The sequence below is a fragment of the Centroberyx affinis genome, unplaced genomic scaffold (assembly GCF_046629955.1).
Source record: "Centroberyx affinis isolate AG114_WGS23_722 - 3 ecotype Tasmania unplaced genomic scaffold, CSIRO-AGI_Caff_v1 ptg000637l_1, whole genome shotgun sequence".
NCBI lineage: Eukaryota > Metazoa > Chordata > Actinopteri > Beryciformes > Berycidae > Centroberyx > Centroberyx affinis.
The window spans coordinates 162,829-178,837 of NW_027279263.1; the positions used below are offsets into that span (position 1 = coordinate 162,829).

Below are 16,009 nucleotides of genomic sequence, written 5' to 3' on the forward strand. Positions count from 1 at the left end.
TATCTATCTATCTATCTATCTATCTTCTATAAGCTGTAACAATAAAAACAAAAACTAAGGGACCTTTTTGACCCTGAAAGATCCTATGGAAAGCAAGCAAATAGAGTGCAGTGAAAGGGCAGTTGCAAAAATGGCTGTCTTACTGAGATCTGTTATGCCTCTCCAACTATTCCCACATATCATAATGCAATATTACAGGTCGCCTAGACAGGTTGATTCATTGCACTGTCGCTCATGGAAATGTATTACACTGTTTCCTTTTACATCTCACTGTATACATACCCATAAGCGTACCTGGACTATTTAAAAACTTCATGGCCAGTACGGGGATCGAACCCGCGACCTTGGCGTTATTAGCACCACGCTCTAACCAACTGAGCTAACCGGCCACGTGACGAGAACATATCTCAACCGTTACAATTTAAGTGACTAGTCTGACGAACTTGAGAGACTCGTATTGCTAAAACGTAAAAGTCGTCAATAGTTAGCCTTCTGGATTACTCTCTTTTTCTCTGGATAACTCTAAAGTCAAAGTACCTCTACGATTAAAAAAAAACAAAACAAAAAATGCGAGGAGCCTTCTTTCCCATCTCCCCTCCTGTTGAAGATGAAATAACACGACACGTCAAAAATAAGGGACACAGCTGTAAAAAAAAAATCAAATCAACTAAACTCACATCGGGATAGCTTCATCACTCGTGCTACATTCATGGTGAATTGTGATTTCAAATGACAACGAAGTTATCATTCTTAGGACGCAAATACACTATTTTGTTTCCCACAGCACTTGATGGGAGCAAATGCGTCAAGCCGAGAAACAGCCGAAATCAGACCGGAAGTTCGATTTGTCTTCCTTTCATAATAAAAGCATTCAATTTGTTTTGCGGTGTACATATTTGAACAACAAAAAAAATCTTCCACTGTCGTATGAAAAGAACATTTTAGGAAAAAAACACTATTTTCATTTACGAAAAATCCTTGCTTAAATATATTGTTTATTTTCATAGATGTGTTTTCTACTTCTATTTATTTTCATTTTAAATTGCAATTATTCTACTCTCTGTTAAATGGCACCATTACGTATGAAATGTGCTAAATAAATAAAGTTTTTATTTTAACGTTTGTGCACAGCAGTCAAAACGTTGCACGCTAGATGCATATTATTTTGATACATTTTCCCGGAAGTTTTATTTTTTTGGATTGCATGACACTGGTATGACGAATTTACTATGCGACAAGACACAAAAAACGAGCCAATGCCGTTTGTATGAAATCCCACTAGCTATTTGCAGTTTTATATTATTTTAGTATATGCTGCGTACTAAACGGGACGTGCTTTCTTCTTCCAGATAGGATACGTTTTTCAAATCTGTATGGCAGCTGGTAAGTTGTGTTTGACGGGTATAAAAAGTCAGTGTGTTTGCCTGCAGTGTTTGTAAAACTGTCACCACCCACAATTTGGCAATGTAACTTCGATAGCTTCCTAGCTAAAGTTGGCGCGTTTGGTACTATGGTAACTCGAGTCGCTTGCTAACACATCTTTAGCTAGCAATGCAAGAACTGATAACCTAACTAAGAGTTACTAAATCTTAATGAATCCAACGGTGTTTTAACCAAGTAATCTTACAGCATACTAATTTGTAGATACGGGCCAAGCAAGCTGTGTTCGTTTTTAATAACGATCCGAAGTGATGTTAATATGAGACAGTTGCTGCGTTGACTTTGCCCTGACTTTATGGACTGTAGAGCCAGTGAGGTTTATTTCATAGTGGTGACGACACTGACTGTGTGCTTACCCCTGTAAAATCACCCTAGGTAATGTGACTCTGTCCACTAATTTGTGCCTCCTATGATTGTATATAGAGCCACACTTGAAAGTCTCTCTTGATGACACGTGTAGGTTATGGCGACTTACAAATATACACTAAACCGCTTAGGATTTTAGGAATATCAGGCATTATTTATTAGGTTAGATTTTTCCTTTTATTCTTTATGAGAGCTCTTCCTTTTACCTTGGCCCTTTTTAGCTACTAGTAGTACTACTCTATCTTTGTCTTGTGAACACACCAGTAGTATAAATGCCAGAGATTATAAACTTAATGTTCTGCCTTATGAGTGTTTGTTACTGTTCTACGTAGCTGTCTAGCCCCAGTTGTACCCACATGATGATTGACACAGAGAGGAGACCTGCAGCGGCTGCAGATCCCAGTGGTAAGAACAAGGAGAATGAGAAGAAGAAGAGGTCCCGTGTCAAACAGCTGCTGGGCGACGTGAAGAAGCAGGTGGAGTTCTGGTTCGGATCAACCTTCACAAGGACCGCTTTCTCAGAGAACTCATTGACGAGTCACGGGATGGATGTAAGGGGTTGTTAATATCTCTGGTCTTAAATATCTGCTTTAATGACCTTGTGCTGCATTACAGATAAAGTTATTGTTATTTTGACTATTATTATGGTTTAATTTGATGCAGCAGTTTGGAATATATATATCATGAAACCTTCAGCGCAAATATTTCATCTGGAAAAGTCGAATATGATTTGTGGACATAAACTGGGTTCACAATATCTGCTGTGCGAAGAGATATTCAGTTGCAGTCATTAGATTTTGTCTCTAACTTTGGGCCTAAATGTGTTGTGTTTCTTAGATGTTGACATATCTGTGTTGACGAGCTTCAACCGAATGAAAAAGCTGACAACTGACACCAAGTTGATTGCAAGGGCACTGAAAAATTCATCCATAGTTGAGGTACTGTAAAGTGAATCTTGTCAAAATCTTTTGTGATAATTTGGGGGAAAACACTCATATCTTGTAATTGTTGCATTGGCACAGTTTTTGCTTCACTGTGGAGATTATCATGTCTTGAAATCAAGCTTAAATTAAAATATTGTTTTGTTGTTTTTTGTGTTCCAGGTGAACCTAGAGGGAAATAAAGTAAGGCGTCAGCTTCCAATTGGACAGGTACCAAAGGATGTAGACAGCCGCACAGTCTATGTGGTAAAGAAAGTTTCCTCTTCTTGCCTTTATTTGCGGCGTAAATTGTATGCACTCCCCATTTGCTTTTCACCATGTCTAATAACAAATGTTCAAGTGAAACCTCCAGGTTGTGGCCAAACAAAGGTTAACTCACTCATCATCTAGAGGTCAAGGCCACCTTTTAATGTATTGGTATCGACTGATTGTGTGGACCTTGCAACTTTATGATGGCAGTGGAAAACATCATCTCACATATTAAAAAAATGTTCCTTAAATACCTCATCTTTTGTTATTGAGAAGGCCTCAGTGTTCTTGACACTGCACACATTAGGAAATGCATCAGATAAAGGTGATGAACTTATTGCTGATTAAAATTTACTTAGGGATGATGATTATTGTTTCTTCAATGCCAGAAAAAGCACTTTACACTGAACCCTTTACTGTTGACTGTCTCATACATTGATCGTGCATTGTACATCTACCACAAGAACATTATTGAGTCACTGTATCACATGTATTTTTCAGGAACTTTTGCCCAAGGACGTGACGCACGGCTGGATAGAGAGAGTGTTCACAAAATGCGGGAATGTGGTTTACATTAGCGTACCCAGATACAAGAGCACAGGCGACTCCAAGGGTTTTGCCTTTGTGGAGTTTGAGACAGAGGAGCACGCACAGAAAGCCATAGAGGTGATGACTAAATATTTCACTGTTGCCTTCAGTATGTGACGATTATTGCCAATCCAGTGTTTGTTTTGCAGACAGAACTCATGGTAAGCTTGTATTTGAAACAGATGCTGAACAACCCTCCTGAAGATGCTCCCAGGAAGCCAGGGATTTTCCCTAAAACCAAAAATAGGAAGCCTATCCCTCTACCACCCGACATCCCCCCATCAGGTATGATTAGTTACAAAGGAAATTCTTTATTCCTTTTACATTCCTGCTACTCACTACCACTTAAAAACTCGAAATCCCTGGCACACAAGATACCTGGTGATGGCATTATATCGAGAGAGGCTGTTGGCGCGGTTTGCTGTGTTTATATCCACCTCATCCATTCCTGTAGGTGAGGAAGAAGAGAAGAAAAAGCGTAAGAAGAAGAAAAAGAAAGAGGGTGCCTTGGTAGAGACACCTGCGGATGAAGCCAAAGAGCAGGAAATGGAAGCGGAGCCCTCGGAGCGAAAGAGGAAGCGCTCGGCGGCAGGGAGTTTTGAGGCCGAGACTTCCAACACGCAGAAGACGGCGGCCAAACAGTCGGAGAGAAAGAGACGGCGGACGGCAGAGGGAGCTGAAAGTCAAGGTCAGGGTGAAATGCCAGCCAAGATGAGGAAGACCAGCGAAGGTGAAGATGGAGAGAAGGAAAGGAATGTAACAAAGAGTGACATGAAAAGTAGGTGATCTGGGTATCCTCAGGTCAAGTATTAAATTAATTTTAAAGACATTAAAAAGCATTCAAATATCTCCTAAAGTTATTACAGGTCATTTTCCACCTTGCAATGACAGGATTCTTTGCACTGCATGTCAACTTTTAGATTAATACAGAACAGTTTTTTTTGTTCTTATTGTCTTCACACGATTGATTTCATGTTGTCCTTTTTCTTATATTGCCCATTTATAGTTTCATAGGTTTTATTAGTTATGTTCAATCGGAAATATGCTGGTTTTGCCAGCTGTGTTTCTTTATTTGGATTTTTAATTGATCTTAAATTCAACTCCAGGTAGCATAAAAAGAGAATTTGACTTTGTGAAACCTGCAGATACCCTGGTGAAGCCTTCACTAAAATAAACTAGTAACTAATATTGTGTTGACCGACAATAGATACACAGTGGGCTGTGAGCCCAGCTATTACTTTAAACTCTGATTCTGTATATTTTAATGAGACTATTCCTATATCAAGCTAAGATAGTATGGTGAGTACAGTCGTGTGAGTAAAAATCATGAGAGACCAGTATCATCACTGTGGAGCCACAACACATGTTATTTAGTTAAAGATGGTTCAGATGCAGTTACTTTCTCTCTGTGCATCTCCCCTTCTCCTCTCTCTATCCTCTCCTTTTTCCTTCTTTTACAAAATCAAGGTGTGCATTTTGCAATTAAATTGACGTCACATTTTTGCACGATGATCCCTCATTTGTCTTTGGAGAACTGAAACCACAAGGGGATATTTGATGCAGTGTCAAGTGTTTTTATTTCCCTTCAGATCCACCTACTGAAAGTGACAAGGAGAGAGAGGTTGACGAGGGAGAGGACAAGAGGGATGATTCAATGCTAAAAGCAAAAAGGAAGAGAAAGAAGAAACACAAGGAGAAATTGAAAATTGGGGAAGAAGTCATCCCACTCCGTGTTCTTTCCAAGTAATTTCCCTCTTCCCTTTCCTTCACCAATGACGTCAACATGAATGAATTCATAAGCAAAAACCCCTTGAGAGCTAAAACTTGCGTGGACATCTTGGGGCAAAAAAATCATGATGTAATTATCGCTTTCGTCCTAGGAAAGAATGGCTTGAATTGAAGCAGGAGTACTTGACCCTGCAGAAGCGGAGCATGGCGTCCCTGAAGAAGTGCATCTCTAGGATCGACCGCAGGGAGGACAAGAGTCTGAAGGAGACAGACGGTGATCTCCAAAATGAAAACTGTGAGTTCGCTCTCTGCTGATTCCAGTTCAGTTGGACTGACTGCTGACTGCATGTTAAAATGGGACAAGAGCACCTCTGGTGCAAAAACATTAATAAAATATACAGTACATGGTTGAATACCTATATACATTCCATTGTCCTTGTCTGACAGAGAAAATCCAGTAACTAAAATCCCCGCCATAGGCAATGGTCAATTAGAAAGTTTTAAACTGATTTGAATGTGAGTAGAAGTGAACTTAAACTCAACTCATTATTATATGCTCACAATGAAAGCCAAAACATAACGTGGAAGAAAATGTAGGCACAAAAAGTTCTTTGATCAGTTAATTCTGTTTCCTGTGGAAATGAAAAAAAACATTTTTCTTTTCTATTAACCCTGGTTAAAACCTTATGTATTTCTCTTTGGAATACTAAATTTATAAAAGCTCATAGCTTGTTATCCCCATTTGGTGGAATCTGTTTTTTCACCCATTAAATTACAAATGCTATCACTTTAACATTCAATTCAATTTATCATTTCAAAAGTCTTGAAATGGCCCTATCACCCAAAAAGTCCAATAAATTTAATGATAAGCAAGTGGCAAAATCTGAGACTCATGTTGACATGTAACTCCTATCCAGCCTCTGACTGTTCACAGTAGATGGGGGGGGGGGCTCTTGAAGTGTTGGTAAGAATAGTCTAATAGGATTGGGATTCACAAAAAAAGCACCTCTTCTGTTTTAATGCAACAATTTTTGTTTGTGTTTTTTTCCCTTGTAGTTGAGAAGAGTAAAAAAAGTGAAAAAGAGACCGCCCAGGGCCCTCAGTTCACGAGTGGCGTCATCATCAAGATTACAGACATCAAGCCGCTACCAGGGAGGAAGTTCATCAAGGTGCCGTATACCTCAGAGCATCTCATGAACCTTTTGTGGCATTCATTTGTATCTGTGTTTGGTTATGAAGTTGTTCTAAAAGGAACATTCGCAACACAGGATTAGAGCTCCTTTCTTATGACTTTATTTGATGCATTTTGACATTTTGATCCTAAAGTCTTTGTCCGGCTGTTTTGTTTTCTAATCCAGTGAGAATATTCCATTAAAAAAAAAAAATGTCATGACTTTATCCAGAACCTGGCCTAAATATTAGGTTGGATGTGCACACTTCCACTACCCCTTTTTGGTTATATAGTTGCCATGATGGTACAAGTGCATCATCTCAAAAGTAAGGAAATGGACCGCCGTAGACAGCAGTTTTGTTCCGAAAATTTATGTTAGACTTCAACAAAACAGAAAGCGCTCTTTGGAAATACTTTCATGAGAGTTGTTGTCTGATTATGTTTCTGCACACAGTCAGACGGCGTTGAGACTCTGAACAGCTAAAAACAGTTCACAGGCTCATAGATGAAGTGAAACATTGCCAAAATGTCTGTTTATTATGTATGTCTCCCTGCTCCTCATTGAGGGTTTAAAGGTTACATTAATTACAAAGACTGAAGATTCTTGAGTGAGATTGCACATCTTTGTGTAAGATTGATAATCTGGTCATTTTCAAATGTAGGCTAAATGGCCAAAACCTCACTGTCTATCTCTCAAATGTAATTTATTTTCTGAGACATGAATCTGTATTAAAAAAAAGTATAAATGCTCATTAACACAAGGTTCTCATCTGTGTACTGTACAAGATAGTAAAAGTATGTGCTTTTTTTGTGTAGGATGCTCTCTCCAAAATATCACCAGCGGTGTACGTTGACATCTTGGAAGGGGATGCCGAGGGTCACATCCGCTTTAAGACCCCAGAAGAAGCTAAAGCCATTATTGACGCTAGAGCAGGGCTCCAGAAAGAACATAGCTGGAAACTCGAGATTCTCTCTGGTATGAACTTTATTTTTTATTTCCTCATTTCAAGGGAGAAAAGTTTTCATACACTTCACTTTGTGTATACTTTATGAATGCTACACTTAAAGTAGCCAATGTGCATACATATAAGCAGTGCAGGTCAGGAGAGGAAGTGAGATGATTGAGTTGGCACTCTGGTTTTCATAATTGATAACAGTGAAAATAATTTATTTGGATAATGTCTACTTTTCTAAGTTCTTCAGGTATTTCAAAAGGCCTCACAGTTGAACTTAAACAGTTGAACCACTTAAACGCTTAAAAATCAACTTTTATTTTGAGTGAACTTTAATAGTCAGGCAATAAATGCATGAATTTAAAGTCTCTGTTCAATGCCTTCTACAGGTGACCATGAGCAAAGGTACTGGCAGAAGATCTTGGTGGACCGTCAAATCAAGCTGAACCGTCCAAGGGAAAAGAAGCGGGGTACCGAAAAGGTGGGATTTTCCTTTAAAATTTCCATATAGAAATACATAGTGTGTTTACATGCACAATAACATATCATTGATTAAGTATTCTGTTTTTGAGTATATGAACAACATATTCTGTTTACAATACATTGTATTGGGTCTTAACGAAATTATAGGAAACATGATTACAGGCTGCATAAACTCTGATTTCATGTTAACATTCCCGATCTGTGATTGGGGAATAAAGACACATATACTGTAAGGAGCTTATCCTGAATACAATCCATTTTGGGATATGGGCTAATATTTGGAATCATTTGTACATACTGTATAAACACACCCAGTGACATACCATCACTACAGCTAAAACAATCTGTTCATTTGCTCTTGCATCTAATTTTCATTTTCTGTTTAAACTTCAGCTCATATCTAAAGCAGAAAAAATCATCATCGCCCGGGCCAAGGAGGCTCATAAGCACATCCGTTTCCAAGAAGACTGAAAACTTCATAACTGTCAAAATTGGTCTTTGATGTCCATACATTTTTAACCTGGTTGAATTTACATGATGCAGTTTTTGAGGGGGACAATCCGCGTATAATGTGTAAATTTAGGAATAAAGAGAACTGAAGGAGAAGCTGAGCAATTAGTAATGCAGAATGCCCCTTTATCTTCTTGCACTGGAGCCCCAAAGTCAATGTACAATGCTGCTATGCATAAAGCAATTTTTGGCAACATTGTTTAGCCATTAGACATTTTTTTTTATCTGTATATGCTGTAAATATGAAGTTGCCCCGATTAAGACATTTGAACAAGTCATGGCATTTTCTTTTGAAGATTTTTAAATAAACATCATTATTTGATGAATAAAGTATTTTTGTTGTATATTACCAACATAATTGTGCCTTGAACTTTACCTAATATTTTGTAGGAAAAAAACAAAAAACAGATTTCAAATTAAGGAAATGTAGGCAAAACAGCTGCAAACACAATGTCATACGTTTCCTTAGTGATAATGGTGGTTGGTCTCCAAAATATGTAGGACATGGATCAACTTTCATGTATGAAATTTTCACTGCAAACAATTAAACTGAACACTAATGTAGTTTAGATGAAGGGTTCACCCTAAAATGACACATTGGATTCTTCAAAGATATTAAAAGTAAAAAGAGTAATTTTGCATTGTTAGGGTGTGGGTATATTATGCATTGGCTCCAATGTTATGAGTTACATAACATTCAAAATGAGATGTACTGAGGAACAGCAGTGAGACGCTTACCAATGTAAAAATAGCTGCCATTACATAATCGGCTCACTATCCTTTATTGCTTGTATTGGTAGAAAGGTAGAAAATACCTGAGGTAGTGTGACTGTTACATAACACTCCTTTTTAGATGTGGTGCTTGTCAGTGGTCCGGTCTCTAGGAAGCCCTCTTGGTCCTGCTGGAAACCATGCAGGGAATTCTTTGGTGGGGTTGAGATGGCTTCTCACTGATGCCACTGTCTGGTTGAGTCATCCCTGTTCCCGCAGAGATGGTCCGGTAAAGCCTGTGTCCGTCAACCCCCATGGAGTTGTATTCGAAGCCGGGGGGTGCCCCGTTCCGAACGGGGCATCGAGGTATCTCCTTCGCTGTGTAGCTGGAACGATAGACCGTAGTCTCGTCCAACATGGGCTTGGGGCTCAAAGGCTTCGGCGTGGGCTTGCAGCTGACGGCACGCTGGGCGGTCTTAGGTGTGTACTCTGATCGGGAGGTTGTGGTTTTCTCAAAAGCTTCCTTGGGCCTCTCCAGTTCTTCTTTGTGGACAATAGGGGAGCGTCGCACAGTGCCCCAAGCTTTGTAATCCTCTTTCATGGTGGACATTGCCTGAAAGGGCTCCTTGTCTTTCATCCAGGCTTGTACAGGTGGCCGGGCCGACTTGGGGCGCTGGCACTCCTGCGCTGTATAGTCCCCATGTGTTGTGGAGAGGAACAGCATGCGGCCCTGTGGTGGGCGGTACTCTTCAGCCTTGTGATGGAACTTGGGTCCAAGGGGCCAGGTCTTGAATTTCTCACCGAACTCACTGGTCCCGTCAAAGGCTGCTGGGTTTCTCTCCCAAGCCACCTTGGGCTTAAAAGACTTTGCAGGCTCTGTTGGTAGACCCTTATAGTCCTGATGGCTTGTAAAGACCCTGCTAAGTGGAGCGCTGTTGGGCTGGTAAAGAGACTTTTCCCTGGGTTTCCTGGACTGCACTGGATGGTTGACATACTGGGATCTATAGTTTGTGATGCCCTCAAAAGGTAGACTTTCTCGCATCTGTGGGACTGGTTTGAAGTTCTCTGTCACTTTAACAAGATTTCTATGACAGTAGGCATCCTTGGACGTAGTGGTCATTTCAAATTTTCCCTCGTTGACTTTCAGGTTGTCACACAGCCTGTATGGTTGGAGCCTGTGAGCATTCCATGCTCGGAAATCATCTGAAAAAGACAATGAGAATGGATATGAATCAGGCTGTAATACATTAGTTGTTGATATCCAGAACACTTAAGAGAAAATGGTCTGTAATTGTGTCTCAGGTTTTTTTTTAGATAATGTCACTTATATTTTTTGACAAATATCCCCAAGTCCCCCACACTGATCCCCAAGTTGCTTACCTTTGTAGACTGACTGGAAAACCATTTTTGCTGTTGGAGGATGGTACTCCTCCACCTTGCATGCTATATGCTTCTCCACAGTGTGTATGGGATTGTCTTGAGCATAAGTGCTGGTGCATCTCATGTGGCCTTCAGGTGGCATGTATGGCTTCAGGACCTTTGGTGGGTTTTGCATGAGTTTGTGGGTCACATTGGCTGATCTGAAAAACATGCTTTAAATGTTTGCAAGACATTTTTGGCAAAGCAAGCACTGTGCTTGTCAGTCAGAATAAACAAACAGTATAAGTGTTTTTGATTTTTGCTTTACAAGATATTACCTCATCTATTTTTGGCATATTTGGTATTTGTTTTATTCTCATTCATCAATCGTATAGGGTTTCAAAAATGTGTCTTTAACACTTTATACTCCACAAAACTCTCCACATCCCATATAAATCCTATGCTAACCTCAGTGGTGTCAGAAACGTTGCTCTATTGTTCCTGAGATGTTCAAGGCATGTGTTGTAGCTTGCCTTTTTGTTGTATCCACTTTCCATCAACCTGCCTTGTCTACTTTTAGCCCAGTTGATGATTTCCTACATTTTCCAGAATTACTTTCGACAGCCCCCAGAGAACTGGACTTGCATCCAGCTGGGTCTTGCAGGCGGAAAGAGCAATAGCGATAGTAACTCCGAGAGAGTCAGAGTTTTCAGTCTAGAAAAAGTGAGTCTTATTCAAAACACAACATGTCTTACTTGGTCTTTTGAGGCTACTGTCGGTGGAGAAATTAGCATGCCTGCCTCTTCTACGATGGATCTCTCCCTGTATGATTGTTGAACGTCGGTGCAAAATTGTGCAAAAAACAACAAAAACCCTCTTTAAATTCAAGAAACTGACACCAGTGCCGAACGTTTACCGTTGTTATTTTAGGTTGTCGAAAATTTTTCTCCAACAAACATTGTAGCTGCGCTGGAAATGTCTCGACGTGACGTCACGTCGTCAACGTTTGGCCGGTTATCCAGAGGAACAAAAAAAATATTCACCACCACCAAACAACATACTGGACCCAGGAATGCAAGGTACACCACAAACAGTTGTGTTGTTAGGTTGGGGTTTTTTATTTTTTATGTTTTTGGGTTTATATCCTCTGACTTAACCTAGAGCTTTTCTCTTCCACCTCTTAAAATGCTGCAGGAACATAGGAGCAACTTTTCAGAACCTGTTAAAAAACGGCTAAAGTTAGCATGACATGTTCATCAAATGTCGATTTTTAGTTGACATTAAGACAACAATGTAAAAGCTTACTTGAAAGTAGTCACATCGGCATTCTTCCCCTCTAATTGCTGGCTCTCATCTTTGTATGTTTTGGAGTTTTTTGGAGCAGTGTAGCGGTGTTCAAGGAGCTTTTCCCGGGGCTGTGTGGCCGTGCAGGCTGGCACCTGGACACATGGCTCCTCGGTGTGGGCTCTCAAAGAGCACAGGTGCCTCCTGTGGACCAGGGAGATGTTGTTTTCTAGTTGTTTGCAGGTTAAATTTGCTGGCCCAACAGCAATAGCATTAACATTCTGGAGTAATATCTTAAGTGGTTTGTAGTTTTTGGGTGCCTGCCTACCTCTATAATTCTACAAAATTCTATAGCCTACATGGGGATATTGTATAGCCTACACAATGTCCCCATAATTTGATTTAATGGCATAATTTCGCAATCGACACTTGAATAGCCTACACCCCTTTACAAATGGAAATGAAGACCTCTGCAAAAAAAACCTAGCAACCCTAGAATAGCAAAACTAGAATAGCATATCATGCAGCTACTGTGTGTCAAAGATAATGTCACAGGAAACGCAGGAACAGCATCAGTGCATGATCTCACCTCATTGATGTGACTTGGTGTGAGCAGCTTGTAGTCTATATCATTGTGGGATGCATCGCGCGTTTGGATAGGCGGCGGCCTGTGTGCGTTTTTACGCCGTGTGCCTTGGAGCTATTGTTGCCTGCTCTCCGTCTCTCGCCGTAGGCCTACAGCGTTTGAATTATTGACCGGAGGAACATGGGTTGTGTTTGCACGTAGCGACCGAGAGCTTCTAAAAATAAACTCAGTGGATTACTCTCTCTCTCTCTGTCTCTCTGCGATGCCAGACAGGAGCAGTTGTCAAGGGCGATGATGTTGATGATGATTTAATGATGATGATGATGATGCGCGTTTTTGATGCGTAAAGATGATTCCAGGCTCTCCTCTGATGGGTTGTACATACGCGTAGCAGCCACTTTTGAAAAATAAAACATCGAGTAGTGCTATATTTGTACGTGCATCCTTTTTTTTCTTCTTTTTTTTCAGCCTAACATTTTCGAACATGCGAGGTCACTTCTATTCCATCAAAACGGCGAATGTTTTTTTGTTTTTTTTAATATATATATAGTCTACGTGCTGAATGTGCAAGGTTGCAGTTGAGTCGGACATTTTTCAACGTGACTTGCCAGGCTGTGGTCGCAGCACTCTCCATCTGTCACTTTGACGCAAGTCCAAAAAAAGAGAGCAGGATCCACACAGGGGAGTGTAAGAAGTTGTAACCTGCCCACAGGTTGGCGCACACACTGGATGTTGTTATGTGGACAGTGGATATAGAGTCCGCTTTTTTCCATCACTACTCTAACTATGGTCTTAAATTTGTACTGTAGTATGTCGGTTAGCTAACGAGAATGAACTGGCAAATTTCGTAGAGGCTCCAGGATAGAGTGAAATGACTTTGAGATTCACTCATTACAATATTGTAATCCATAGGCATATTGAATTTATCCAGTGATCCACCAATGGTACCAAGAGGACATGTAGGGACCCGGATGATGGATACAAGTGTAATTTTATTTGCCCTGCTTTACAAATTTGCTTGCTATCAGTTGTATTAAACATGGAGGATTTTGTGTGTGTAAGTGTTGGGGCAAGGGGGGTACTCATTCAAGGGCATAGCTGCTTTTGTCCACAAGATGGCATGCATAGCTGTATAAACATACAGAGAGTGATTATGTACTTCAGATCATGAACAATTTTACTTTGGTGGTCTTTTTGTTTGGGATCCACATATAAAGACATGAGTCCTGGGATTGGATTTGCAGTTGAAAGTACACAATGTCCCTTTAACAAAACACCTGCCACACAATCTGCCCTCTTGGAACAAACTTATACTACTTGGTCTGAGCTGAGACCTTATGATGGAGAACCATTATTTGCCTTTTTTTAATCAGTGAATACTACAGTATGTACCGATAATATTTTCAGACTGAAGTCAAAGATAGCTGATATTCAATATCTTTCAATTTGACTATTTTCATGCATTAAAACATTAAAAGTATTCAGTGTTTCCCCCATAATGTCATTCTTGGCAGGATGGAAACACCTTTTCACCGCACTTATTTAATGGAAGGGAAAATTCTGGAATACAGTAGGCCTTTAATTTACATTGAAACATAAGTGATGAAATGACTGAATAAAATGTGCAAAGAAAACAGTTTCATTAGGAACATCCATATAGAAGGTGGACAACATGACTGGCTGATGGCTGATATCTGATATTTAATAAAAGGCCACGATCGGCCCGATATATTGACAAACTGATGTATTGGTGTAACCCTATTAAATACCTGTTTAAGTTGCTCTGCTTAGGCTTTTTGTTTTCTGAATGCTATGCAAAATTAATTAACACTTGAAATACTGTTCTGAGAGCAGAGGCATCTTTTAAGAAAGTAGCTTGTTTTACACTTGAAATAAATCACAAATACAAGTATTGGAAAAACTGCCCATGTGTGGCATTTGTTGTCTTTTGCCCTCATTATATGAAACATCATGTCCTAGTTTTGGCAAATCGAGCCTGGTTATTCTCAGGTCATGCAACAGTTGCCAAGGAATTATAAATTTAGAGCCTGTGTGTGCTAGTTATGAGTAATTAGGCTTAGATGTAATGAATCTGCGATGGAGTCTTGAGGATGGCTTATATTCATTCCTTAAGTCCTGCAAAAGAATTTGACATACAGGCTAACACATATATGTATTCCTTTTTCCTTGAATGCATGTTTGCAAGATTGTGGAGCAATTTCTTTTCATTGGAGCTGGCATTTTACGTCTCTTCACCTGAACAAGCATCACTTTCCAGCACTTGTCTCAGTTTTATCACCAGCAGTAACAGTAGTAGTAGTAGTTTGACTTTGTTCCAGATTGCATGCCAGAAAAAATATACATTATTGTTCCATCATTTTGTTACTGTGGGCCTTTTCAGTATGACTTTTTATAACCTTTTCAAATACCAAGACTTAACAAGACAACAAGGAACAATATGGCTGCATGTGCAGTCAGTGGATGGGATTGAAGTGTATTCACTCAAAGCACATGCATGGCTTTCCGGACAATTGCACTATAGTCTACTCAACCAATGCAATCCAAACTCTTGGAAGTGGCAGTGGTCTCTGCAGACAGGTTGTCTTTTTGTGTGGGGAGAGAGAGAGAAAGGGTTTAGAGCATGGGGAAATTGACAAGTAGATGAGACTGCTGTGTAGCTATGGTCTCTGATGGACATGTAGCATGAGTTGTAAATCTGCATTTCCACACTATGGACAAGAGTAGTTCTCCTCATTTTTGCATCCTAATTTTGCAGTAAGCCATAAACATGTTCAAAAGGGAGATTTAGGAAAACATAAAACACCCACCAGAGACCATTCAAATTACAGCAAATTGTAATGACTCTCTAATGACTGTCTTGATCCATCATTATTAAGTAAGACATTATAGTAAAATAAAGATGTTTGACGTTTATGCTGTCGAAAATATATGCATGCCGTATGTTACTGAACTTATTTTACGCTAAGAAATTTCTATGACTTAGGAGAACATACAAGGGAGAAATGTTTGCACTGGAAAGAAGATGACTTGGAGGAAGGTTCAGTACTGTCACAGGGAACAACACACAGACCTTGCCAATCTGAGGGACCAAGTAGATAACCTGGCAGTTCAGAAGGTATGTTGTCAAGTTGTTAAGAGTTTTTTTTAAATCAAATTATTGAAGAATATATTGGATTCTATGGGAAACCTAGTAAGGAGAAAAAACTGCAGCAGGAGCCTGATTATTCAAAGCTAGATTGATAACTTAGACCCTTGTGCACTTGCTCTCATGTTCCGCAGCCATCTGCTTCATTTTCTCTCTGAGTAATTTGGAGTCGAGATGAATCCTCACAGAGATGCATTAAAATGCAAAAAGGCTGGAAAGAGCCTGACAATAAGAAGTCGGGAGTCTGGGGAAGTTTATGGCTTTTTGAAGTCATTGCACATTAAGAATTTCTGACTGCGTATGAAAAATGACTTCTTTATTGAATATAATGTAAATCACTCAAAATGCTTTTGGCATTTCGAAATGGGTGAACCATGTAGAAAGAGATGTGGTTCTTTCACCGTTCATTAAATATATCTTAAAAACAGCCTCAAATTAAGGCCAAAAGTCTGCACTGCAGCCTCATGGTAATGT

General features: G+C 39.7%; 2 protein-coding genes and 1 non-coding gene across 4 annotated transcripts; 1 reads left to right on the top strand and 2 right to left on the bottom strand.

Annotated features, from left to right (window-relative positions):
* Positions 1-315: 315 nt before the first annotated feature.
* On the bottom strand, positions 316-389 carry trnai-aau (transfer RNA isoleucine (anticodon AAU)). Its single transcript has one exon. It is a non-coding gene; the product is annotated as a tRNA-Ile (tRNA).
* Positions 390-1,245: 856 nt separating this feature from the next.
* On the top strand, positions 1,246-8,734 carry larp7 (La ribonucleoprotein 7, transcriptional regulator). 2 transcript variants are annotated; one of them, XM_071518860.1, is made up of 13 exons: positions 1,246-1,383; positions 2,139-2,357; positions 2,644-2,744; positions 2,910-2,993; positions 3,498-3,662; positions 3,767-3,869; positions 4,039-4,362; positions 5,174-5,327; positions 5,465-5,607; positions 6,369-6,481; positions 7,300-7,459; positions 7,826-7,917; positions 8,313-8,734. In XM_071518860.1, exons 3-13 carry the CDS (start codon positions 2,679-2,681, stop codon positions 8,388-8,390), a joined length of 1,482 nt encoding a protein of 493 aa, XP_071374961.1. In that variant the 5' UTR covers positions 1,246-1,383; positions 2,139-2,357; positions 2,644-2,678; the 3' UTR covers positions 8,391-8,734. The 2 variants fall into 2 exon arrangements, with proteins under 2 accessions (XP_071374961.1, XP_071374962.1); XM_071518861.1 differs by having other exon boundaries at positions 4,039-4,314.
* Positions 8,735-9,309: 575 nt separating this feature from the next.
* On the bottom strand, positions 9,310-12,377 carry LOC139643634 (stabilizer of axonemal microtubules 2-like). Its single transcript, XM_071518843.1, has 4 exons — positions 12,373-12,377; positions 11,805-11,987; positions 10,521-10,720; positions 9,310-10,343 (listed from the first exon to the last, which is right to left on the bottom strand). Exons 1-4 carry the CDS (start codon positions 12,375-12,377, stop codon positions 9,310-9,312), a joined length of 1,422 nt encoding a protein of 473 aa, XP_071374944.1.
* Between the last annotated feature and the right edge of the window lie 3,632 nt (positions 12,378-16,009).

What these genes read in the sequence shown, in the direction of transcription:
- larp7 (XM_071518860.1), top strand. Translation starts at nt 2,679, where the DNA reads ATGAAAAAGCTGACAACTGACACCAAGTTGATTGCAAGGGCACTGAAA. An exon ending in AAAATTCATCCATAGTTGAG is followed by an intron (nt 2,745 to 2,909) that starts GTACTGTAAAGT and finishes TTTGTGTTCCAG; the next exon opens with GTGAACCTAGAGGGAAATAA. An exon ending in CAGGGAGGAAGTTCATCAAG is followed by an intron (nt 6,482 to 7,299) that starts GTGCCGTATACC and finishes TTTTTTGTGTAG; the next exon opens with GATGCTCTCTCCAAAATATC.
- LOC139643634 (XM_071518843.1), bottom strand. An exon ending in GCCGATGTGACTACTTTCAA is followed by an intron (nt 10,721 to 11,804) that starts GTAAGCTTTTAC and finishes CATGTTTTTCAG; the next exon opens with ATCAGCCAATGTGACCCACA. An exon ending in TTTCCAGTCAGTCTACAAAG is followed by an intron (nt 10,344 to 10,520) that starts GTAAGCAACTTG and finishes TGTCTTTTTCAG; the next exon opens with ATGATTTCCGAGCATGGAAT.